Genomic DNA, 27,293 nt, shown 5'->3' with positions numbered 1-27,293 from the left:
GTTTCCTCTATGGGGCAAGATCGAAACTTAGGGCCTTAAATCTAAGATAGTCACTAATAAATCCAATAAGGAATTCAGGAGAAACTTCCTTACTCAGAGACTAGTTACAATGTGGAACTCACTACTGCAAGGAGTAGTTGAGGCGAATAGCATAGATTTATTTAAGGGAAAGCCCGATAAATACACAAGGGAGAAAGGAATAGGAGGACATGTTGACAGGATGAGAGGAAGGGGGAGGAAGGAGGTATGAACCCATTACTGTGCTGTATTTTCTATATAATGCTATCCAAAACTCCTGAGCTTGGCCACGGCCATTGTGAAATGCATTTGTTTTCAAAATCTCAGATGATAATACCCGGGTTCGTATTGAGGGTCGAGGATACATCAACGCAAGTTACATTAGGATGCCCTTTGCTTCCGAGGAATGTTTATACATCGCTTGCCAAGGACCATTGCCTGGCACTACCAACGACTTTTGGCAAATGATCTGGGAAAACAAAGCTGACGTCATCGCCATGATGACCCGCGAACACGAGCGGGGAAAGGTCAAGTGTCACAGATACTGGCCTGACAAAATGTACAAACCAATCAGAGTCAACAAGTACCACCTCACACTGGAAAATCACCAGATGTTGGATTCTTTTGAAATAAACGCCATGAAGATGACAGACAGTGAGGTGAGGAATTTTTTTAAAAACACACAATAATGGAAAATAATTACAGAATATATTTCTTTCTTGCCACAGATTTACAGTTTATCTTGGTGCAGTAGACAATTAAAATGTTTCTTTTTATAAATCGACTAAATCCATACAGAATTTAAAGAATTACATCAGTACAACCCATGGGTCAACTTTTCCTATCCCTGCTTATGGCATCATCTTGCCCAGTGCACATAGGAAAACTGAATGGGAGATTGGATACAGGTGTTCAAGATCATGAACAATTTTTGTAGGTTAAATAAGGAGAATTCTATTGGCAGAAGATAACAAGGCAACACAGTTTAAGGTGATTAGCAGTAGAGACAAAGGCGACATGAGGAAACATTTTAAACACTGTGAGTTATGATATGTGATCTGGTTGGGAAGCAGATTCAACAGCAACAATCAAAAAAGAATTGGATAATTACTTGAAGGGAACAAATTTGTATGTCAAGGGGAAAGAGTAGGAATAATTGGATAGTTTTACCTGGGCGCTGGCACCAGTACGATGGACCGAATGGCCTCCTGAGCTGTAAGATTCTATGGTCGCCAAGGAACCTGTTTTGCTTTGTCCATTCAATACATGGGGGGGTTTGGAAAATGAATTATGGGTTTGGGATCTGCCTCATCCAGTTTTGTTCCGTGTACTGTGTCCAGAAGATTTAGTAAGCTCAGATGAAGGAACAGAGAAGTCTATTGCTAAGTGCTACGTGCTGGGCCTGAAGACTGGTGGAGAAATTTGGTTGGAAATAAAAACTAATTACACCCGAATGACAAGCAATATTGTAGTTTCAACTGATTTTCTTGGGCTATTAGCATTAGCTTTAAATGACCTCGTTTTCAATTAGAAACATATTGCATATGCTGTAAAGAGAAGATACTGAGATGAGTTGCATTTGTTATATTGTTCTTCAGAAAATGCTATTTATACTATCCTAACGTTTGCTAAGTGGAACGGAAGCTCAGGTGGTACATGCCCAGTGTGATCCAGTACAGAGATATACACTCATGCTCGCTCACTGCTCAGAGCTGCTCCAGCTAATCCAAGCCCAGATGACATTGGGATTACAATGTGACATTCAATTGTATGAAATCTGCATGTGTTCCTGGCCATGACTGACCTTCAGTGGGCCAGCTTGGAAAATGCTCATGGATGAATGTCAGGTGGGAAGACTGTGATACCCTCCCAAGTGTGATGGAACACTCTCCACTTGCCTGGATGAGTGCAGCTCCAACAACACTCAAGAAGCTTGACACCATCCAGGACAAAACAACCCACTTGACTGGCACCCCATCCCAAACATTCACACAGTGGGTGCAGTGTGTACCATCTACAAAATGCACTGCAGAAACTCACCAAGCTTCCTTTGATAGCACCTTCCAAACCCACGGCCACTACTATCTAGAAGGACAAGGGCAGCAGACACATGGGAACACCGCCGCCTGGAAGTTCCCCTCCAAGACACTCACCATCCTGACTTGGAAATATATCGCCGTTCCTTCACTGTCACTGGGTCAAAATCCTGCAACTCCTTCCCGAACAGCACTGTGGGTGTACCTACACCACATGGACTGCAGTGGTTCAAGGAGGCAGCTCACCACCGCCTTCTCAAGGGCAATTAGGGATGGGCAATAAATGCTGGCCTAGCCAGCAACACCCACATCCCATAAGTGAATTAAAAAAACATTGAACTGCTACCAGACTCACTGTCAAGGAAGGATCCTTAGGTCCAGTACCCAAGGGCTGGCAGTACCTGGGAGCATGGTTGTGTAATAGAAAGGGAGAAACTCAGATGGGGGGAAAAAAATCAAACACCATTCTGCAATGATGTCTAAAAGATTAGGCATTAGTTTGATTTCAGTTTGTCTTTACCTATTTCAGACCGGAGAGATACATTATGTCAAGCATCTGAAGTTTATTACATGGCCTGACCATGGCACACCAAACTCATCAGAGAAACTTGTGCATTTCATTCTGTACATGAGAGAGGTGCACCACAAGGGACCGATTGTCGTCCATTGCAGTGCTGGGATTGGACGCAGTGGCGTGCTGATCTGCACGGATGTACTGTTGAGCTTGATTAACAAAGAACTCAGTGTAAGTAAAGAAAATATTCTTGTGAAGCTTTTTGTTTGTCTAAGGTGCACTCCCCTGTAATTATCATCCTTTGCCCATTTCCCGTGTTTCAAAGCTGCATAAACCAGCTCCTGCTCAAACAACAAGCCAGAATATTGAAGCTTTCTGTAAGAATTTCCTCCCATTTGCACTCCAGTCCTGGGCCATTTCCTTTCACTCAATCAGTGCTGCCCAAATCTTGGGGATACTATGGATGCATACAAGAGCCTAGCCCGGGATTTACGCTCAACTGTCTTGACTGAGTTCCCTGGCCATTCGCACACCAACCTCTCTATTCATGAGGGAAAGTTTTATTAATTTGCATGGAGTTTATTAAACGCAGTTAGAATCTGGAAGACTCTTCAGGCTCTGGATTCTGGACCAATTGGAGCTTTCAGGAGTGAGATCAATAGATTTTTGTTGGGTAAAGGCATCAAAGGATATGGAGCAAAGACATGCAAATGCAGCTAAAGTACAGAGCAGCCATGAGGGAGCCAGCTCAAGGGGCTGAATGGCCTACTCCTGTTCCTCATATTCCTAGAATGATAAAGACCAGTGATATAATTTGAAAAATTATGAGTTGTTAACTTATGATTGGGGGAGATGGTGGCGTAGTGGTAATGTCACTGGACTAGTAATCCCAGGCTAATATTCTGGGGATAAATGTTCAAATCCCACCATGTCAGCTGGTGGAATTTGAATATAAAAACTAGTCTCAGTAATGGTGACTAAAAACCCATCCGGTTCACCAATGCCCTTTAGGGAGGGAAATCTGCTGTCTTTATCTGGTCTGATCTACACGCGACTCCAGATCCACAGCAACGTGGTTGACCCACACCCCATGAAAGATTTTATAAAAATTAGCAATTTAATTATTTGCACAGTTGCTTTGAGATGGGCAATACATAGGAATAGGTGATAGAGAGGTCATATATCTTGCTTATATCCTCATTAAGCATGGTATTAAAAATAAACAGAATCACAAATCCTGGGCATTAACGAGGACCTGAAAAATCTGCAAGGGTTGTAAAAGGTGCATAAAAATAGAAAAAAAACAGGTGAATATGTTTTGAGTGCAGCAGACATACAAAATATTCCATTACTTAGGAGAAGCTTGGTTCTATAAGGAAAGCTGTCAAGAATGAAAAACAAATTGATATGACGGTATCAAAAATGTGGGACTTGCAGCCACAATGAAGTGAAGAGCATGGACGTTCGATATCTCTCCATGCCCTTATCCAACAAAAATCTATTGACCCCGGGAAAGCTGGATAAGTACATAAGGGAGAAAAGGAATTTGCTGATAGGGTCAAACAAAGTAAGGTGGGAGGATGTTGATGTGCATTCTGGGCCGGTTAGGCCTATTGGCCTGTCTCTGCGCTGTAAAATATTTACACTTCAGCGAAGAGTTGGGATTGAGTCAATTGTCAAAAGGAAAATCTTGGAAAGCTGTTTGAAAAGAGAGGAACAATCCTTGACAACAGGGCCCGTTATTTAAAGGATAGGGACAAGATGATAAAGAGGTAGTCAGGCTACAGAAATGTCCAACTAGGGTGTTGTGATCGAAGAAACATGAAGAGCAAGTTGAAGGTGTGATGGAGAAATCCATAATTAGGTTTGCGAATAGGGAGTTAGGGAGTTTTGTTAGGGAGTGAAATTAGATGGTTTGACATATGCTGTGGGCAAAAATAAGTTGTTTTATTGAGACTGACATAGGGCACACTGAATGGAGCTAAGAAGCAGCTTGTGATGATCGTCTGTGTTGGAGTATGTGGACCATGAAAAAGCTATTGCAAGAAGGACTGTAAAGAAATAACAACGAGACTGAAGGATAAGAATAATAAAACTGTTAGAAAGAGGAGAAAGTTTAAAATAAGAAAATGCCACTCAACCCATCCAACCCATTCCATCCAGATTCCATTGGGGTCAACTTTGACTCCCTTAATCTGGCAAAATAGTCAATTAACAGTCTCAAAATGGGAGTAGTCACCTCGTCAACATTGGCAATGTGCCAGCTCGATGTCTGAAAGTGCCCTAACGTCAGGTATTCAAAATGTTCACCTGTTTCATGTGATCGGCCCCTCTTAATATGGAAATCAGGGTCCTAGGAGATAAATAGGCCCCAAATTGTCATTTTAGTTTGAAAACGGTTGCAACTTGTACAAGTGCAGGCTCCAGCCATCCCGTGGAGCAGTGGATCGGAATAGATCCAACAAAGGTAAGTGTTAAATTATTTTTGTAGGTCTCGGAGGAGCAAGACTGCTCTTCCAGGGACCACAATAAGAATCCAGGCTGTCCCAGGATTTCCACCCTCGGGATCACAGTTCGAGTATCTTTTATCCCTAAATCTGAAAACTGAACACATCCAAAAACCGCACTTTTTTTTGAACCTCATCAACCTTTAGTCTGTGACCTGAACCGACATGAACCCCGCCAACTACACCCGAGTTTTAGCGCAGAAAGCCTTGTTGTTTGTCTGCGTTGTTTGCCTTGTGAACCCTCTCCTACAAGTAGAATCGTACAGGCGGGAACTTATCACAGGTACCCTGTATTTATTAATCAGTGATATAATTTTACTTCTCTAGCCATCTTATTTACTTTAGACTACAGCTAGCTCAGGCTTAGGCTTTTCCAATGTAAATTTATACGCAGTATCCGATAACCGAAATTATCTGAAATCCAAAACGCCATCGGCCCCGAGGGTTTCGGGTAAAGGATACTCGACCTGTACCTTGCTGGCAACTGTCTTAGTCCAATTTACAGGCCTAAATCTGATGAGCCATATCAGGAAGCCTGTTTGATTCTCCACAGCTGGATCTAAGTTAGGCCATGGGCCTAACAGCGATAGAGGGATCGTTTCACCATCAGAACAGCTGATTGACCAGGGCACCACAAAAATCAAAATGTACCTCATGTATGATTCACAGGTTTACCCTATCCCCATTCCTAAAAGACCTTGAAAGCCCTAGAAATCACTGTTGCCAATATTACTTGACAGAGCCTCCCAAACCCACAGCCTCCACTGCCTAGAAGAGAAAGGGCAGCGGACGCATGGGAACACCACCACCCCCAAGTTCCCCTCCAAGCCACTCACCATCCTGACTTGGAAATATATCGGCCGTTTCTTCACTGTCGCTGGGTCAAAATCCCGGAACTCCCTCCCTAACTGCACTGTGGGTGTACCTACACTACATGGACTGCAACCGTTCAAAAACCAGAACCTTCTCGAGGGCACTGCGGGATGAGTAATAAATACTTGCCTTGCCAGTGATGACTACATCCCCAGAATGAATAAGTAATAAGACTGTTGTTAAAATTGTCGTGTTAAGTGTCTGTGCACCGTCTGCCATACAGGCAGGGACTCATGTCTTTTAATGGTTTTCTGAGGAGCAACTCCAATGTTGCTCTGTACGTTGTAAGGTTTAAAAGTTACTCTACTCGATTTCCACAAGTTTAGGTCACTAGGTCACTGCCTGGAAGTGTGGTGGAGGCAGGTTCGATTGAAGCATTCAAGAGGGTATTGGATGATTATCTAAATTGAAACAATGTGCAGGGTTAGGGGGAAAAGGCAGGAGATTGCCACTAAGTTAAAATGCTCGGAGAGCCGGTGCAGACACGATGGGCCGAATGGCCTCCTTCTGCACGGTAACAATTCTGTGATTCTGTAGTTGTTTCAAGGGCTATCCAACTCAAGTCGGTTACTGCTGCTTATTCACACAGTGATGGGATTTGTTTTCTTTTGGGAAGGATCAGCTGATTTTGGACCATACCCAGGCCCAATCTGCAGAGCCATCTCTAATTGAAGGCAGCGAAGAACATAAGAAATAGGAGCAGGAGTAGGCCATTCAGCCCCATGAGCCTGCTCCGCTATTCAAAAAGATCATGGCTGATCTGCTGATGGCTTCAACTCCACTTTTCTACCTGTCCCCCATGACGCTCGACTCCCTTGTCAATCAAAAATGTGTCTAATTCAGCCATGAATATATTCAATGACCCAGCCTCCACTGCTCATTAGGAAGAGGATTCCAAACACTAATGGCTCTCTCAGGAAAGAAATTCCTCCTCATCTCTGTCTTAAATGGGAGACTCCTTATTTTTAAACATTCTCGCCCTCCACCACTGACGCACAGTGGCAGCGGTGTGTACCATCTACAAGATGCACTGCAGTAACTCACCAAGGCTCCTTTGACAGCACCTTCCAAACCCACAACTTCTACGGCCTAGAAGGGCAAGGACACCACCACCTGCAAATTCCCCTCCAAGCCACATCTTGATTTGGCCGTCCCTTCACTGTCGCTGGGTCAAAATCCTGGAACTCCCTCCCTAACAGCACTGTGGGTGTACCTACACCACATGGACCGCAGCGATTCAAGAAGGCAGCTTACCACCACCTTCTCAAGGGCAATTAGGGATGGGCAATAAATGCTGGCCTAGATTCCCCATACAAGAAGAAACATCCTCTCAGCATCTACCCTGTCAAGCCCGTTCAGAATCGCATACATTTTAAGAAGATCACCTCTCATTCTTCTGAACACCAGAGAGTATGAGCCCAACTTGTTCAGCCTTTCTTCATAAGACAAACCCCTCATCCCAGAAATCAGCCTAACCTTCTCGGACCTGCTTCCAGTGCAAGTATATCCCACTTTAAGAAGCTCCCATGCAACTCCTGCAGTTAGTCCTCAAGGGTGGCACATGTGCCAAGCAGGGAAATCATTCAGCTGCCAACTACAAGTACAAAACAGTTGGCATGACTGCAATATGCGAGCCTGAACAGGATGGCCTGACCATCTCCCAGAATTGGTTTTCAAATAAGTCCTGGGAAGGGAGGGGTTGAGTGGAGAGAGAACAACAGGAGGAAGCAGATGATGGCTGGCAGCTGTCCGCAATAATGCTTTGGAACCAGGAAGATAGAGCGGCCCTAGAGGAGGTGCAGTAGAGGTTTACAATAATGACACCAGAGCTGAGAGGTTATAACCATTAGAAAAGACTGCACTGGCTGGTGTTCAACATCTACATCATTATCTAAAAAAAAAAGAGAAAGCTGGCCTGATTGAGGTCTCTAAGCTTGTGGAGGGGTTTGACAAGCAAGGTTCCCTCTAAGATGCGCAAGTGCACCTGGGCAGCAACCTGGAAGGCAACGTAGTTAAAATAAACAGGACATTCACTGGGAGAAATTCCCACCATAAATCAGCAGTTTCTTTAAAATGTAAACTGCGCATGGCCAAAAATGTAGCATTCAGAGGAGTGTGTAGCTCATCCAGCATAAAGAAAACTTAGAGGGAACCTTGTTTCATATAAAAAACATAGCGAAGATGTTTCCACTTGCAGAGGAGTCCAAAACTAGAGGTCATAAACACAAGACAATCACTGATAAATCCAATGAGGAATTCAGGAGCACCTTCTTGACTTAGAGTGGGTAGAATGTGGAACTCACCATCACCTGAGGCGCTTGAAGTGATTGGGCATTGGGGCTTTTATGTGGAAGCTAGGTATGTGGATGTGGGGGAAAGGATTAGAAAGGGATATTGTGTTGCTGGAAATTTGGTTCAGTTGCATTACGGTCCAACTAAACAGCACCAGCTCCACTCAGAGTCAACGTATTTCAATATGTTAGCCTTTGTGAGACTACAAAAAAGCTGAGCATATTTAGTGCAAGGCTCTGGCTATGGCTGTATATGGAGAGAGTGCTGATGGATTAGATGAATGAACTCCCCTTTGCAGAAAAGGAAAAGAGTCAATGCGGATGTTGAGTTTTTTGTAGCTGACTAGACGGAAGAGTTGGAAAATTGTCCCAATATTTGAAAACGACCCAAAGCTGATGGTGAGAGTTATTAGATAAATTGTCTGATCCCTCACTCTCAATGGTCAAAGGAAGGTCCACAGTATTATGGCATTGATTATACAAACAGGAGTGCAGGATTAGTAAATATACCCTTGTTGGCCTTTTGGGCTTGACATCTATAATAGGGAAACCTTTGAAGTTTATTACAAAGAAAGTAATTCGAGCACATCGAACAAGGGCAAAGACTGGAATTCCAAGGCAGCTTGGATTCATGAAAAGCAACCGATACAGAATGAAGGTATTGGAATTCTTTGAAGATGCAAAAAGATTGATTGATAAGAGTAATGCGGCAGATATTGTATCTAGACTTTCAGGAGGCATTTAATAAAGTGTCCCACAGGAGACCTGCAGCTGAAATTAAAGGTCATGTGATAAAAGGGAAGAACGGAAAATTGGACAAAAAAAATTGGCTAAATAATGTGAAGCAAAAGCTGGTGATCAATGGTGCTGGGTTTAATTGGACAGCTGCTCCTGGCAGAACACCCTGGGGATCAATCCCAGACTTCCCGCTGTTCATAGTGTTTATAAAAAAGATCTTGATAAAGACATTAAAGCAGAACATCCAAGTCTACAGTGAACACCAAGTTGCGTGGGAAAGACAGGATGTTCAGAGGGAAGGGATAAAATTCAAAGATGCTGACAGAAAGGGAGCCTTATCAACTGGCAGATGAATTACAAATGGTGTTTGATGTGAAGTAAGCAGACTGAATGAAAAATGCGGTTGAAAAATGAATATTTTTAAGATGTCTGGGAAAGGCCCGGAGGTGGTGAGTTTTTTAGTTTTGTGTCCGGTTTCATTTTCTCCCTCTCCATTCCTGAAAGGGTTGATTTATGCAGCATTTGGTTCCATAAGCACCTAGATTCCTTTCCACATGTGGGCAACCTTCATATGCGAGGTATAATTATTTCAATAGGCACTTTGACTCAGGGTGGTGTGTGGCTTAGAGGGGAATTTGAAGGCGGCCTTGTTTCCATGCATCTGCTGCCCTTGGCCTTCCAGGTGGTAGAGGTTGTGCGTTTGCAAGTTGCTGTCAAAAGAGCCTTGGTGAGTTGCTGCTGCGCATCTTGTAGATGGTACTCACTGCTGCCACTGTGCGAAAGTGGCGGTGGAGGGAGTGAACGTTTAAGGTGGTGAATGGGGTGCCAATCAATCGGGTTGCTTTGTCCTGGATAGTGTTGAGCTTCCAGAGTGTTGCTGAAGCTGCACTCATCTAGTCAAGTGGGGAGTATTCCATCACACTCCTGACTTGTGCCTTGTAGATGGTGGACAGGCTTTGGGGAGTCAGGAGGTCGGGTACTCGCCATAGGATTCTCAGCCCCCCCTCACATACCCTTGTAGCCACAGTGTTTATATGGTTGGTTCAGTTCAGCTTCCAGAGGGCATTTGACAAGGTGCAACATCAAAGGTTACCACACAAAATAAGAGCTCATAGCATTGGGGCTAACATATTAGCATGGATGGAGGATTGATTAGCTAGCAGGAAACAGAGAGTAGGCATAAATGGGTCATTTTTGTGTTGGCAAGATGTGATGAGTGGTGTGCTACAGGGATCAGTGCTGGGGCCTCAACTTTTTACAATTCATATAAATGATTTGGATGAAGGGACTGAATGTATAGTTGCTAAATTTGCCGATAATACTAGAAAAGTAAGTTGTGAAGAGAACAAAAGGGAGTCTGTAAAGGGATGTAGGTAGGTTAAGTAAGCAGCCAGGAACTTGGCAAATAAAGTGTGGGAAAATGTGAGCTTCTCCACTTTGGCAGGAAGAATGGAAAAGCAGCAAATTATTTAAATGGGGAGAGATTGCAGAACTCTGAGGTACAGAGGGATCTGGGTGTCCTGGTACATGAATCACAAACGTTTGGTACATAGATACCGCAAGTGATTGGGAAGGCAAATTGAATATTGTCGTTTATTGTAAGGGGGAATATAAAAGTAAGGATGTTTTGCTACAGTTGTATAGGATATTGGTGAGACCACATCTGGAGTATTGTGTACAGTTTACGTCTACTTATTTAAGAAAAGATGTAAATGTGTTAGAGGCAGTTCAGAGAAGGTTCACTCGATTGATTCCGGGGATTGGATGTGGTGGGGGAGTTATCTTGTGAAGAAAGGTTGGACAGGCAGGGCCTGTATCCATTGGCCTTTAGAAGAATGAGAGGTGAACTTACTGAAACATGTAAGATCCTGAGAGGCCTTGACAGTGTGGATGCTGAAAGGATGTTTCTCCTTATGGGAGAGACTGGAATTAGGGGACACAGTTTAAAAATAAGGAGTCGCCAATTTACAACAGCGATGAGGAGAATTTTTTCTCTCAGAGGTCTATGAACCTTTGGAATTCTGATCTTCCCCAGAAAGTAGGGGCATGGTCATTGAATATTTTTAAGGATGAGGTAGATATATTCTTGACTAACAAGGGAGTCAAAGGGTATCAGGAGTAGATGGGAATGTGGAGTTGAGGCCACAATCAGATCAGCCATGATCTTATAAAATGGTGGAACAGGCTTGAAGGGGCCAAATGGCCTACTCCTGCTCCTAATTTGTATGTTCGCATGATTCTGGTCAATGGTAACCTCCAGGATGTTGTTGTGGGAGATTTGGTGATGGTAATGCCGTTGAATGTCATGGGGAGATGGTTAGAACATCTTTTGTTGAAGATGGTCATTGCCTGGCACTTGTGTGGTCCAAATGTTACTTGTCACTTTTCAACCCAGGCCTGAAGGTTGTCCAGGTCATGGTGCATATGGACACAGACTGTTTCAGTATCTGAGGAGCTGCTAATGGTGCTGAACATTGTGCAATCATTGGCGAACAACCCCACTTCTGATCTTACAATGGAGGGAAGGTCTTTGATGAAGCAGTTGAAGAAGGTTGACCTAGAACACCATTCTGAGGCACTCCTGTACTGATGCCCTGGGGCTGAGATGATTGGTCTCCAAAAGCCACAACTATCTTCCTTAGTGCTAGGTACGACTCCAACCAGTGGAGAGTTCCCCCCCCCCCACCCCCCCCACCGATTTCCATTGACTTCAATTTCACCAGGTTTGTTTGATATCACACTTGGTCAAATGCTGCCTTGATGTCAAGAGCAGTCACTCCCACATCACCACTGGAATTCAGCTTTTTTGTCCTTGTTTGGACCAAGGCTGGAATGAGGTTAGAAGCTGAGTGATCCTGGCAGAACCCAAACAGAGCATTGATGAGCAGGTTATTGCTGAGTAAGTGTCACTTGATAGCACTGTTACTGATACCTTGCATCACTTTACTGATGATCGAGAGAAGACTGATGGGGTGGTAATTGGCCGAACTGGATTTGTCCTGTTTTTAAGTGAGCAGGACACAGCTGGGCAATTTTCCACATTGCCGGGTAAATGCCAGTGTTGTAGCCTTACTGGAACAGTTTGGCTGGGGGGGTATGGCTAGTTCTGGAGTACAGGTCTTTCAGCCTTCTTTGGCTCCTATTTTCCTGTGTTCCTATGGTACTATAGCTGGATGTTGAGGGCCTCTACTCTTTGCAGTATCGAGTGCAACCATCTCTTGATATAAAGTGGAGTGAATTGAATTGACTGAAGACTAGCATTTGTGATGTTATGGACCTCAGGAGAAGGCCAAGATGGATCATCCACTCAACACTTCTGGCTGAAGATAGTTGCAAATGCTTCAGCCTTGTCTTTTGCTAGGCTCCCCTATCATTGAGGATGGGGGTATCTGTGGAGCCTCTTCCAGTTAGTTGTTTAATTGTCCACTGCCTTTAATGACTGGATGTGGCAAGACTGCAAAGGTTTGATCTGATTCATTGGTTGTGGGATCACTTAGCCCTGTCTATTGCACGCTGCTTCCATTGTTTGGCATGCATGTAATCCTGTGTTTAGCTTCAACAGGTTGGCACCTCGTTTTTAGATATATGCTGCCCCTGGTATGCTCTCCTGCAGTAATCAATGAACCAGGGTTGATCCCATGGCTTGATAGTAATGGTAGAATGAGGTTATACATTGTGGTTGAGTACAATTCTGCTGCTGCTAATGGCCCACAGTGTCCCATGGATGCCCAATCTTGAGTTGCTAGATCTGTTCTGGGCCTATCTCATTCATCACAGTGGTTGTGCCACATGATACAACAGACAGTATCCTCAGTGTGAAGATGGACTTTGTCTCCACAAGGACTGTGCGGTGGTCACTCCTATCAATACTGTCATAGACAGATGCATCTGTGACAGGTAGATTAGTGAAGGCAAGGTCAAGTAGGTTTCTCCCTCTAGTTGGTTCCCTCACCACCTGCCACAGACCCAGACTAGCAGCTATGTGCTTCAAGACTTGACCAGCTCGGTCAGTAGTGGTACTACCGAGCTATTCCTGGTGATGGGACATTGAACCTCCTCACCTAGAGTACATGCTTGCCTTTGCTACCCTCAGTGCTTCTTCCAGTTGGTGTTCAACATGGAGGAGTACTGATTCATCAGCTGAAGAAGGAGAGGGAGGTATGTGGTAATCAGCAGGAGGTTTCCTAGCCCATGTTTGACCTGATACCAGTCAAGGTTGAGGACTCCCAGGGCAAGTCCCTCCCAGCTGTATACTGCTGTGCCTATGGTGGGTCTGTACTGCTGGTGGGACAGGACATATCCAGGGATGGGGATGGTGGTGACTGTGACATGAGCTGTAAGGTATGATTCGGTGAGTATGACTATATCAGGCTGTTGCTTGACTATTCCGTGAGACAGCTCTCCCAGTTTTGAAACTAGTCCTCAGATGTAAATAAGGAGGACTTTGAAGGGTCAATAGTGTTGGGTCTGCCCTCGTTTCCAGTGCCTATAAGAATGCAGGTTGGCCTGTTTGGGTTTAATCCTTTTCAGCATTTCTGTGGTACAACTGAGTGGCTTGCTAGGCCATTTCAGAGGGCAGATAAGAATCAACCACATTGCTGTGGGTCTGTAGTCACCTGCAGACCAGACTGGGTAAGGATGGCAGATTTCCTTCCCCTGAAGGACATTAGTGAACCTTTATGTTTGTCTGGAGACAGAGGTTTGGTCTTAGGTGCTATGTACTTAGCCAAGACATTTTATAAGTTCTAACTAAACAAGCAATGTGGAAGCACCAACTGGCCAATCATTCGGTGTATAGTATGTTCCATTGCAAATTTAGTTTATTTTTTTAGCAGGTTTATCTATAGATGCATTTGTTCTAAGCTACATACTGATAATGATTTCTGTTATTTTACATGGATTTGAAATAAGACTCATCTCCTCCACCTATCGTTCATCTACACCCCTGCCTAAGCTCACCTCCTGCTGAAACACTCATTTATGCTTTTGTACTTTAACTATTCCAATGGTCTCCTGATCAGCCTCCCACCTTCTATAAACCTGAGGTCATCCAAAATGTTTCCGCCCATATTCTAACTCACACTAAGTCTTAACGTTTCGAGTCCGTATGACTCTTCTTCAGAGCTGAAGAAGAGAATGGGGTTGAGAAACTTATCAGCCATGATTGAATGGCGGAACAGACTCGATGGGCCGATTGGCCTAATTTCTGCTCCTATGTCTTATGGTCTTACAGACTCGAAACGTTAACTCTGTCTTTCCCTCCACGGATGCTGTCAGACCTTTTGAGTCTTTCCAGCAGTTTTTGTTTTAGATCTCCAGCGATCTGCAGTATTTTGCCTTTATCACCACCAAGTCTTGTTCACCCTTCGTCCCTCTGCTTACTGACCTCAAATTTAAAGCTCGTATCGCCGAGCTCAAATCCCTCCACAGCCTCCTCCTTCCCTATCTCTGCAACTTCCTGCAGCCTCGCTACCCTTCAAGCGCTCTACATTCCCCCAACTCTGGCCCCTTGCGCGTTTCTTTTTCCCAGCGGCTGTGCCTTCAGCAGCCTGTCTATAGGCCCGAAGCGATGGAATTCCCTTCCTAAACCTTTCCACGTCTCCAACTCTCTCCCCTTCCTTAAGACACTGATTAAAACCTCCCCCGAGCCCGGGAAAGAGGAGCCGGGACTGTTTCAGGGGTCGTCAGCCCATCCCAGGGGGAAAGCAGTCGCTGCTTGGAATTTTGGCTGGGACATCTCCTTAATTTGCATGAAGACAGGCTCCCTGTCCAATTAAGGGCAGTGGGCAGGCTCTTAAAGCTGATTAGAGGCTGCAATAAAATGTGCATTAGTAACTGAGCTTCAACAGGAAGGTGCTTTCTCAGGCACTTAAAAAAAAAATCATTAGAAAACACAAAAAAGCAGCCGGACTCCTTCCGCATGAGGGGTATTCAGCTACAGGGTGATCTTTGGATGCACCCCCACTCAGCAGGGAGGGCCTATCGGTCTGCCTGGGGTTCCAGAACCCCAGACTGCCGCTGGGTGCCTGCTTCCTGGCAGCTGAACATCCTCCAGCCCCCCCCACCCCCCACCCCCCCTCCATTGCGTTGGGAAACCGGAGGCCGACTGGAAAAATCCCAAAATCCGAAATGGCCGATGCCAGGAACAGGGTCAGGTGTTACAGGTATATAAAAAAAACCCTGTATTTCTGTGCCCTGTCCGCCTTTGTACCTGGTTTAAGCTGGACCTGGACATTCTGCCCCTAATCTCTCCCAATCTTGGGCTCGGTCTCAATTTTGTTGTCTGATTACACTCTTGGGACACTTTGTCAAGTTAAAGGTATGATAAAAATGCAAATTGTTATAAAATCTATGTTATAAAGAAGGCATTCTATCCTCTCTGGACTAATTCCACTTACTGTCTCTGCATAATATGGGGTAAATATTAGTTTAGCTTGAAAACAGTAATCTGTCAGTCTGGTATTTCCCAGAGAAGACAGAAAAATGTGGTAGCCATTCCCCATGAGGTCCAGTACACTATATCATTGTTAGTCCAGTAGCATGGACTGGTTGGGGTGAATAGCCTTTCTCTATGCTGTATACCCTCCGCACGCAGAAGGGCATGGTTTTAGTTCACAGTAGCTTCAGCTTGAACTGTTGCTATGGTGAATGTGCCCGCCATGGTTCTGTGCTGTGACTCGCATGTCTGAGTCTGAAGGTTGGAGATTCAAGTCCCATTGCAGACACATGAGCATAAAATCTCAGCTGGGAGTACAGGGGGAGTGCTGCACGGTTGAAAGCACAGTTTTTCCAGATGAAACATTAAGGCAAGACCCAGTCTACCCTCTCAGGTGGATGGAAAAGATCCCATGGCACTATTTTGAAGAAGAGGAGGTGAGCTCTGCCTAGTGTCCTGGCCAATACTTAACCCCTCAACCAACATCTCTAAGAAACTGGTCATTATCACATTGTTGTTTGTGAGATCTTGCTGTGCACATATTGGCTGCCACATTCCCTACGTTGCAGGGATGGTACTTCAAAAGTATTTAATTGGCTGTGAAGCATTTGGGGTGTCATGAGGTCATGACAGGCACTATACAAATGCAAGGCTATCTTTATTTCTGGACTGTAGGGGACACAGGCCCAACTACAGGTTGGTTGCTGGATTCCACAAGGCTATTAAAATAGTGGTCTGAATTTTATTGATAGGATAAGAGCTGTTTGTGTTTAGTTGCTGTTCACAAGGCACAGAAACCCTCTCAACAAGTCAATCTGAAGGCTTTGTCTTTTGGTCGGCACTTGTCAACAGATTCTAGTTTCTAAGAAATCCTTGCATTTATATAGCACCTCAGTGTCTCAAAACACTTCACACAATGAATTACCCTTGCAGTGCAGTGACAGCAGTCATGTAGGGAAACATATCTGATGTCAGTAAATTCCTGTATTAGCTACCATGCACAGATGTCTTAAATACATGTGAATGAGTTAGAATTGTTTACTGACTGAATGTCTAGCGTGAAGCCAATTGACACTTCCCTGAAGATGACGCCAACGCGAAGCCTTAACTAGACATTCCTGTTGCAATAGCTCATGCCTTGAAAAATCTCTATTGATAAGGAAAAGCATGAATCACAGATACTATTAATCCTGTGTAAATAATAAGCCTGAGAAGCTGTCATTATTAATGAGTTTATGTTACACAGGACTGCTTCGAGGAGAAGTGGTTCTGTTTGCCTTGGCTCCTGGTACTTTGGAATTTATCCTATTTATCCTGTAGCTAGGGTTCCACAATGTCAATAAGTGGCAGCACAAACTCTGTACTTGCCTCACTCCTGTCATCTTAGCTCGGTTGGTGCCCTCATGCATGCCTTTGTTACCTCGAGACTTGAATATTCCAACACACTCCTCCCACACATTCTACCCTTCATAGAGTTGAGGTCCTCCAAAAAACTCTGCTGTCATGTCTTAACTCCAAACAAGTCCCGTGTCCCTCTCACCCCTGTGCTTGCTGACCCCCCGGTCAAGCAACATCTTGACTTTAAAATCCTCATCCTTGTATTCAAATCCCTATATGGTTTTCCCCTTTCTCTATCTCTGTAACCTCCTTCAGCCCCACAACCCTCCAAGATATCTGCGCTCCTCCAATTCTGGCCTCATGCGTATCCCCGATTATAATCGCCCCACCATTGGTGCCCATGCTTTCAGCTGCCTAGGCCTTCAGCTCTGGAATACCCTCCCTACATCCCTCCACCTCGCCACCTCACTCTCCTGAAGGAAGCAGATGGAGATGAAGGGGGGAGATGATCAGCTGCAAAAAAACATGGCCAGGTTCAGTGGGGTCAGGGACTGGAAAAGAGTTGCAGCTTGAATCGCGAGAATGGAAGGAGAGATCCTGGTGAAATTCAGTTGGAAGAGTTAAGAAGAATTCTAATATAAATGGGTAAAGTTGGAGGAGGAGGAACTTGGTGAAAGGGTGGGGAGCTAGAGGGGGAGCAGTGGGATAGAAAACCTGTTTTCAGGCCCAGACTTGGAGTCTTTAATAGCCAATGTTTTATTTGGTCCTATTTATTTAGCCAGAACTGGGCAATTTATCATCTTCTATTGCACAAAAGGAAAACAAGTCAACGTTTTGTGGATAAATGATGAGCCTACTCACTAGTTTTTTTATTCTAACCTGTCCATGGGTTTGTGCTTTTATATCATGCTGACAGTTTGCAATAATATCCCTCTTTTATATAGTTTGACATTATGGACATCGTGAGGGAAATGAGGAAACAGCGCCATGGAATGATCCAGACTAAGGTAAGCTGCGTAATATGTTGGACATGGGTCTTTCTGAAACCATTTTGGACACGTTATCCTGGCAGAACTAATCGGTCGACCTGGGATGATTCACTCCATTAAAGGCACTATATAAATCCAAGTTGTTGTTGTTGTTGTTGTTGGATGTGAAACTGTGAAACGACATAAATCACAAAGCTCGGCGGAGTGACTGCTAATTAAAGTGATGACCTGTGCCATGTTAAAAATATATTATTGGTCCTCCAACTTCATCAAGCTACGCCTCACCAAAAAAAATTCTCTATCATCCTATTAGTCCTGGATAACAACTATGATCAATTCAATTCATTGAAAGAAAAAATACATTTCATCCCATTTTTAACCCCAGGCAGCCTCAGGAAACTCAGCAGCTTAAAGGAGGTGGGTAGGGGGCTAAATCCACCAGTAACTCAGCTTTACAGCACGGCTTGTGGGGCAAGAGGAGCAGGAGCTCTCCAGCAAACCCTCCCCCTGCCAAAGTCCATCTGCTCCACCCTCCCGTCCCCAACCACCAACTGCTCCCACCGGACAACCCCCACTCCCCTGAATCCGTCTGCTCCCCCTTTGCCCCTGGACCAACATCAGATGCAACCCCCACTGCCATCTGATTCACCTCTCGGCCGTTTGTGTCCGGCTTCCTGCCGGAAAGGCCTTCAGCCGCTCTTTAGGGTTTGCCTGAGCACGAGCACACGAAAGCTCCCTGCAGCCAAATTCCGCAGGAGATCCAGGAAACACTCACCTGCACCCCGGCTCACCTCCAGGTTAACGTTCAGGCCTCAGTTTCTACATCTGCTATCTGATCAATCGGTTTAAGTGTCCTGGCCAGTCTAAAGACTCTAAGTGAACTCTTTCTCCAGAACCGAGTAATGCAAAAACTTTAGACAAACAATTTTCTGTGTTTTACTTTTTTTTTAATTAAAAGATTAGAATACGGAAGGAGGGAAGTAGTGAAAAGGGGCACTTCATGTGCGTTAGCACACTATTTAAGCAGTATCTTTTTTTATCCATTTATTCATGTCACTCTGTTCCTTTGCACCAAAGATTAGTGAAATAATTTGAGTAAGTAATCCAAGTGCTATAATCGAAATCAGCCAAAGTTTGGCCCATAGTTTACACAGGATGCTTTCCACAACACTACGACCAGCAACCAATATTAGGTATCACACAGCAGATCTCCCAATTTATTTTATTTATGCATTACAATAAGTAATAAAATGCAATGACACTTAAAGAAGAGCAGTTCTCCTTGGCGTCTCCTCCCTTCTGTCTTCTTTCACGATCCCCTACATTAGGAGAAATATCTGAGCAGTTTGCTGTAAGACCAGACCCGTCAGATCAGGTTGAATAGCGGTTTCCATTCGCAATGAACAGAGTGAACCACTTAACTGAGAAATGGCAGCCTTTCCCCTTCCTGGATCGGCGCTCAGCCCTCAACCCATTCCTGGCCGGGCGCTGTCAGGTTCTGTTACCTTGACGCGAATACATTGTGAGATGAGAAGGTAACTCTTTCTTTGCATTGCTGTGCAGGATCAGTACTTGTTCTGCTACAACATCGTGTTGGAAATTCTAGAAGGCATCCAGCAGCTGAACCGACAACAAGAGGGGAACCCGTTGTGACAAAGTAGTCGCTGGCAGCTGGGGTCAGAGTGCACAGGCCACAGGCCTGGGGACGTTATGAGCTACACACTGAAATCACTATGCCAACTGTTAATTAGACACAGGAAAATTATGTAACGCCATAGCAATAACCAATAAGTAACTGTGATTTCATAATCGCGCACATTAATAACTAAAGGAATGATATGAAAACTCAGTCTGTTCATAACATGTATGACTCCTGCAAATAAGGAGATCTTATGTAAGTAGTTTTCTAGTTGGTTTTCCTTTGAACTGAGGTCAAATGCCACAAATGAATGCAACAAAACTAATCAAAGTTGCTGTACTTTTTGCACAAAAAGATTTAAAAGTACGAGTGCTTATTGCAATGGATGAAAAATTATACCACAGCACCACAAATGGTAGGAATACTGAATAGCAGGTGCTGCCTATTGCAAACAATAGAACTGGCCATTACCAATATGGCTCAAGCATCACTAAATCGTGACCACAGGAAGTTCGGTGCAACCAACAGGATGTTTCAAATATTTATAGACAATTGGTTTTGCATCCTTCATGAAAGTTAAACCAAGTGCAGTTATTGATGTAAATACAATGGGACTTGTATATTTCTGGAATAATCCCATGCTACGCACTCTAAACTGTTCCTCCGGTATTGACATCTGATTGAATGATTTGTAACTAACTGTAAAATTCCATGAATTTGATTTGTTTAGTAAGGTATGTTTTATAATAGAGCCTGTACCTGATTAAAGATTTTATACAATCCCCAGTTGCACTGATGATTCAAAAACTTCAACTCTTGCACTGTGGCGGGTTTGAATTAGTAGGTAGACTTTTGAACTAACAAAATTAGATCAAGTCATTAGAGTTTTTCCATCACTATGATAGATCAGAACATGATTCTAAAACATAAAAAAAGCAGTCAACTCAGGCAAGTGAAAATGCCAATCAGAAAATGATCTGTTTAAGTCCGTGGAGTAGGCAACATTCCAATTCAAACATACAAACGCATAAAATTGGACAAGAAAATACAAGGTTCTCTATCAAAGCCTGTGCTGCACTGTCATAATTAAATAAAAACTTACTTACCACCTACCACAGCCCTGTGACCAACTAATCTCCTGGCAGAGGAGAAAATACAGGGAAGAAAACTATGGCCAATAAAAGAATATTCTGGAAAATTCCTCCCCGACACTCTCAAGCAATCCAAGTTGAGGAGATCACATGAACAATGGGTTTTCTACCAAGCCACTTATTTTCTACATGATGCAATCTTTGCACCAGTCAAGACCTGATCTAACTCCTTCCTGATGACAGGGAGTTAGCACCCACCAAACACAATCTGGCAATGCATCCCAGAGGCTCACTGCTCTCTGGGAAAGGAAAGAATCAAAACAAAGAATTCATTTGTACTTTGTCTTGCCAAAGCAACTAGGAGGTGCCCATCTTAGGGAAGGGAGGCAAAAACAGCCCATACCATTTGCTCCTTTTTGAACTATACTGACCTATCATGACCTTTTCACCATCATCTAGCAATATGCTGACTAGCTCAGTGCGCAGTGTCGTGCGTAGTGTCTGATACAGGTTACTTTAATGCTCAGCCGGCAGACATGCACTGAACCACAGCAGAATTTTCACAGGCTCTGACACTTGCCCTCAAACAAAATAACTTAATTGAAGCTTTTGATACTTGGGATACAGTCTCTGCTAGATTGAAATGTTGGTACTGACTCCTAGGTTTAAATCAGTTGACAATTCAATCTAACATATCACGATGGCAACCATTATGATAAAGGTAACATTCTTTTATCTATTTTCATTTTAAATTGACCACAATTCTGTGACCATGTCATTTTAATTTCAATCTAGCCATTGCCACTCCATCTTTCAACAGAGAGGTATTTTATAGAATGCGGTAATTTGAATATCAGTTAAAAAATTATGTAGTGCTCACTCCTGATTCCCTACATGGTGAGTTTCCAATGTATACACCACACAATAGTCAATATATCATCAGTTGGAGCAATTAAAGCATCTAATCTCAGTTCACATAATGTTCTGGAAACCACTAATGCAACCATATTTAGGAAAGAAGCAGCATTTTAATATTTACACAAATTAAACATGAATGGTTTTACCTGAATACCTTTTTCTTTAGAGTTGATTGTTTAATGTCACCAGCACTTGATATTTTTAAGCTACATTGCTCTCTTTTGTACATATAGCTGTATATTTATAAACCTGTCTTGAATAGATAACAGTAATTAAAGAATTGTCTTTTTATGATACTGCATTGAATTCTGACTGTTCCAAAGTTTAATTTTATTTTGCTGTCATTTCTTTCCTCCTCCACTTTACGTTGTCAACTTTTCCAAAGATGCTGTCGGGGCCGTCAACCTTCCCGTGTCCTGGCCAAGTAGCTCTTCCTCAAGTAGGGTCTTATATGAGAAGGGGCCAATACATAGATCCCATGCAGTGTGGTTCCGCAAGCATGTGACCCCGGAAAATACAGCAACTTAAAGCAAGGTCAGCTCACCCGAATGCCCAGCACTGCTTCCAGTACAATTGCACGCTGTGTTGTGAATGCCTGGTGTTGTATATCTTATATCTTGGATCTGTGCGGAGATGACACATGTTTCTATGTATCTAACAGGTTTTATTCACAGTGCTTCAAAATGTCTGCTCCATGCTTCAGCCCTGGTTTCCAGCTCTTTCTGCAGTTTAATTTTCCCTGATTCCACACCCAGGCTTAACCAATCAAGCACAGTGAGCACAGATCAGTTACCAGACTTTCATAATCAAACACAGAACAGTTGAACACTACACCAGTGGCCTGCAAATTTGGCAGTCAGGTAACAGCAATAACAACTTGTATTTATATGGTGCCTTTAACATTGTAAAACGTCCAAGACGCTCTACAGCAGTGTTATCAAACAAACATTTGACACCAATTTCCCCCCTAAGGAGATATTAGGACAGGTGACCAAAATTATTAATGACATTATTTTTAAGAAGCTTCTCCAAGGGGGAGAAAGGGGTGGAGAGGTTCAGAGAGGGAGTTACAAAGTTTAGAGTCTGGACAGCTAAAGGCATAGCTGTCAATAGCTGGACAATGGAAAAGAGCTGAAATGTGCTGTTGATTTAACTTATGGAAATAGTTCAACCAAATGTACTAAGGCAGACTTATTAAAAGCTGGATGCCATTTGCTCAATGCACCCATGTCGGGTTCAATTCTAGCTCCACACTTAGCACTAAGCTAAAACAAAGAGCTTGCATTGATCTAGCAACTTATCACAAATCTCAAAATGTCCTGACTTCACGTACAACACATTCTTTTTCAAGTGCAGCCACTATTGTTATGTAAGCTAATGCATCGACCACAGTACGCACAGCCACGTCCCATAAACAGCAAGGAGATGGATCATCTATTTGATACTATTGGTTGAGGAACAATGCAAACACTCCCCCTTTCTTCAGAAATGCCATGGGATCTTTATCTTACCTCTGAACTGCCGTAACTGGGTGGTTTAACAGTTCATCCAAGAAACATTCCACCAAAGTGCCAGATTACATTATTTCATAACACTATGCGGCACCCACAGCACAGAAACAGGCCAATATGCCAGGGTTTATGCTCCACACAAGCCTTTTCCCACTCTATTTACCTCATATTGGGGAAAGGGTGGCATAGTGGTAATGTCGCTGAGCTGGTAATCCAGAGGGCCAGGCTAATGCTGCAAGGGATATGGGTTCAAATCCCACCATAGCAGCTGGTGGAATTTAAATTCAATTGATAAAAATCTGTAATTGAAAATTAGCCTCAATCATGGTGACCATGAAACTATCATTGATTGTGGTTCACTAATGCCCTTCAGGGAAGGAAACCTGCCGTCCTTACCTGGTTGGGCCTACATGTGGCTTCAGATCCACAGCAATGTGGTTGACTCTTAACTGCCCTCTGAAATGGCCCAGCAAGCCATTCAGTTCAAGGGCAATTAGGGATGGGCAACAAATGCTAGCCTTGCCAGCAGAGCCCACATCCCGCAAAAGAATAAATAAAATATCATTCTTTTCCTTTCTCCCTCATATACATATATCGTTTCCCTTTACTGCATGTATGCTATTTGCCTCAATCACTCTATGTGGTACCGAGTCCCATATTCTCATCACTGTCTGGTTAAAGTTATATGCTAAGGTCTTGGGATGAAGTTTGAACCCATGACCTTATACACAGAAGCAACTCTGTACCAATTGAACCTGTTTGCCTGATAGTTGGGGACTTTACAACCATGAAGCCACGATCTACTCTGCATTTTCAGAGCACACGATGGAAAATTTTTCCATACATTCCTACTGTTCATTCTAATTTTAATGGCATCATACTTATTTATGCCATATGATAATAATTTGATTTTGCACTGTAAGAATATGTACCTTTGTACATTTTATCACAACATTCGAATGTAATTAAGCCACTTCATCGAGACGACATTAAAATTGTTCAAACGGCCTCCACAACAATTTTATCATTCCTAGAAATTTAGATACATCACGAGAATCCATTGTGTTACAGTCTACAAGGCACTCACTGTTGAGTTTAGCTCCTTTTTAATCTGAGGCAAATTTAGATCTCTGCAAATAATAATAAATTGTTCTTTGTAATGATAATTCAACATTTGGTGCTATCGATTTTTGCTTCCCTAGTGGAAATCCAGAAAATGAGTTAGCTGATCTCAGATCCACATTGACATAAAGGATTTACTACATTTGGATGCAGTAAAAGATGTCCAGAGTCCCCACTCCAGGTCACTGTCTGAGACCCTTACTGCAAAATTCTCATTAGGAATTCAGATGTGAGGTCCACCACAGTTCAAAAGCCAACAGACATTTGCTGTTTAAGCCACTTAGAGAAGGTTGCCATTTGGGAATAAAAGCAAAGAACTGTGGATGCTGGAAATCCAAATTTAGGAAACTGTAGCCCAAGGAATTGATATAGGCTAAGGGGGTGGGTGACGGGGTATATGAGTTGGGGCTGAGTGTACAACTCAAGGATTGTCACCATCCTAAGGTACAAAGAAAACATCTTTGTCACATCCTGGAAGTCTCAGCCATGGCTCAGTGGGTCTCACATCTGAGTCAAAGGATTGTGGGTTCAAGTCTCACTCCTTAGACTCCTGAGCACAAAAATCTAAACTGGCAATCCGGTACAGTACGGAGAGAGTGCAGCACTGTCGAGGTGCCGTTTTTCAGGTTAGACATTAAACTGAGGCTCTGTCAGCACTCTCAGGTGGATGCAAGAAATTCCATGGCACTATTTTGAAGAAGAGCAGGGAAGTTCTCCCTGGTGTCTTGGCCAATATTTATCCTTCAATGAACATCACAAAAACAGATTAACTTGCCATTATCACATTGCTGTTTGTGAGAGCTTGCTGTGCACAAATTGGCTGCTGTATTTCCTACATTACAACAGTGACTATACTTCAAAAAGTACTTTATGGGCTGCAAAGTGCTTTGGGATATCCAGAGGTTGTGCAACACAATACAGAAACGTAAGTTTTTCTTTCCTTAATGACCTAGAATCACAGGCTCTGCTTTAAGGATATCTCAGCAATAGCTTCCTACATGTGAAAAGAGATATTCCCATGTTACTCAAACCTGCTTCTAACTCCTAACTGCAGGTATATTCTGGGGAAATCTGTCTCCAAATAACATTCACACCACACAAGTGTCAGGCAATGACCATCTCCAACAAGAGAGAATCTAACCATTGCCCCTTGACAATCAATGCCCTTACCATCACTAATCCCCCACTATCAACATCCTGGGGGTTACCATTGACCAGGAACTGAACTGGACCAGCCATATAAATACTGTGGCTACAAGAGCAGGTCAGAGGCTGGGAATTCTGTGGCAGGTATCTCACCTCCTGACTCCCCAAAGCTTGACCACCATCTACACAGCACAAGTCAGGAGTGTGATGGAATACTCCCCACTTGCCTGGGTGGGTGCAACTTCAACAACATTCAAGAAGCTCAACAAGATGCAGGATAAAGCAGCCCACTTGACTGGCACCTCATCCACCACCTTAAACATTCATTCCCTCCTCCACCAATGCACAGCGGCAGCAGTGTGTACCATACACTGCAGGAACTCACCAAGTCTCCTTCGACAGCACCTTCCAAATCTGTGACCTCTACCACCTTGAAGGACAAGGGCAGCAGATGCATAGGAACACCACCACTTGCAAGTTCCCCTCCAAGCCATACACCATCCTGACTTGGAAATATATCGCCGTTCCTTTATTGTCACTGGGTCAAAACCCTGGAACTCCCTCCCTAACAGCACTGTGGGTGTACCTACACCACATGGACTGCAGAGATTCAAGAAGTCAGTTCACCACCGCCTTCTCAAGGGCAATTAGGGATGGGCAATAAATGCTGGCCTAGTTAGTGATGCCCACAATCCATGAAAGATTACATTTTTAAAAAGACTGATCATTCCACAAAGATGCTCTGAATACACCTTTATAGTTATCAGGAAAGAAATGGTCCTTCGCAACTGGATTAAACTAAGTTAAGGCAGTAGTATATCATCGAGTGGTTAGGGAGAGGTCAAAACAACTGGTGTGTCTGTGAGGCACAATATATCCTACATCAACTGGACCAAATAAATCCTGCATAGCAATGGTTCATGATTTTAAAGTGAAGTTAATTATCCAGATTCAGAAAACATTGGTGCTGAATAATCTTAGTGAGATACCATGAAAAAGGAGCATTGTAATTGCAACTTCACTCCTTTGGTTTGTGTTTATATTTCACAATTTCGCTCTGTATTCCTGTGGTGGTGGGGGCGAGGGGTGCTTTACCTTGATTTCCTGATGTAACTTGGATGAAACCGTTGGAAAAAACGACAAAAATCTTTGTCACGTCATCATCGCTAACTCAATTATCTACAAGATATCGACCCAGTGACAATGAAGGAATGGCAATACATGTCCGACTCAGGGTGGTGTGTGACTTGGATGGGAAGCAGGAAGTGATGGTGTTTCCATTACGTTGCTGCTTTTCTCCCACTAATTGGGAGGGCTCGCCAGTAAGGGAGTTGCTGTGGCCCCCTTGGCGAGTTGCTGCAATGCCTGCCTCCTGTAGGCCGTCATCAGCTGTACCCCAATTCGAGGACAACGTCGACTCAGGGCCGTGAGTTTCTGCCACAGGTCTTCATGTGACTGAACAGGCCAATTCTCGACCCGCCGATCTTTGGGCACTTGGAGCAGGACGTCCCAAGGTAGTGGGATCCAGTGTGCGGGATGTGCTTCCTTTTCTGCTGTCGCTCTTCCTTATCATCAAGGCATTTGGACTCAAAACATGTTGCAGCTTGACGGACAAGTTGTCACCATTTTGAACAATTGGGAGCAAGCTGCTCCCGGTCATTAATGTCAACGCTGCCACGCTTCAAGGACAGCTTCAGAGCGCCTTTGAAGTGTTTTCTTTGTCCTCGCCCGGAACACAGGTCATTTGAGATTTGAGAAAACAGGACCTGGCAGGAGAGAAGCCGTTTGGCCATCTGAATATAGTGTCCAGGTCATTGTCGTTAATTTTGCAGGAGTTTTTGCCTGAATGCTTGTGGAGTTGGCTTCAAGAAGGGCACTACATCCAAAGTGTGCCAACGGGGTGGATATTCGGACCAGTGGCAAGGGCGCCAATCAAATGAACTCTTCTGTCTTTGATGGTACTGAGTTTCTCGATTGTTGCTGTTGCATCCACCAGGATAAGTGGTGATCACACCTTTGGGTGCCTGCCTTGAGTCTTGGATGGACGTTGACAGATCAAGGGGTGCAGAGCACACAGCCTCTGCCTTTTCCATGCCTGTGCGTAAATGTCAGGATTTCAATGTTGC

The 27,293-nt window shown here is 43.8% G+C and overlaps 2 protein-coding genes across 5 annotated transcripts in view; one reads left to right on the top strand and one right to left on the bottom strand.

Annotated features, from left to right (window-relative positions):
* mapk8a (mitogen-activated protein kinase 8a) overlaps nucleotides 1–20,158 on the bottom strand; it is a 485,513-nt gene extending 465,355 nt beyond the window's left edge. Inside the window, exon 1 of the mRNA XM_078530730.1 lies at nucleotides 20,154–20,158. The gene's annotated coding sequence lies outside the window, so the exon portion shown is untranslated. The remainder of the gene's footprint in view (nucleotides 1–20,153) is intronic.
* ptpn20 (protein tyrosine phosphatase non-receptor type 20) overlaps nucleotides 1–20,160 on the top strand; it is a 336,983-nt gene extending 316,823 nt beyond the window's left edge. For all 4 annotated transcript variants that reach the window (XM_078530719.1, XM_078530716.1, XM_078530715.1 and 1 more), the window contains 4 exons: nucleotides 346–677; nucleotides 2,584–2,799; nucleotides 17,696–17,758; nucleotides 19,304–20,160. In XM_078530719.1, the coding sequence (XP_078386845.1) occupies nucleotides 346–677; nucleotides 2,584–2,799; nucleotides 17,696–17,758; nucleotides 19,304–19,393 (701 nt within the window). In that variant the 3' untranslated portion in view covers nucleotides 19,394–20,160. The remainder of the gene's footprint in view (nucleotides 1–345; nucleotides 678–2,583; nucleotides 2,800–17,695; nucleotides 17,759–19,303) is intronic.
* The last annotated feature ends 7,133 nt before the right edge of the window (nucleotides 20,161–27,293 follow it).

This window comes from Cetorhinus maximus, chromosome 27 (assembly GCF_964194155.1).
Source record: "Cetorhinus maximus chromosome 27, sCetMax3.hap1.1, whole genome shotgun sequence".
In the NCBI taxonomy this organism is placed as follows: Eukaryota; Metazoa; Chordata; class Chondrichthyes; order Lamniformes; family Cetorhinidae; genus Cetorhinus; species Cetorhinus maximus.
This window is presented reverse-complemented; position numbering and strand designations above follow the sequence as displayed.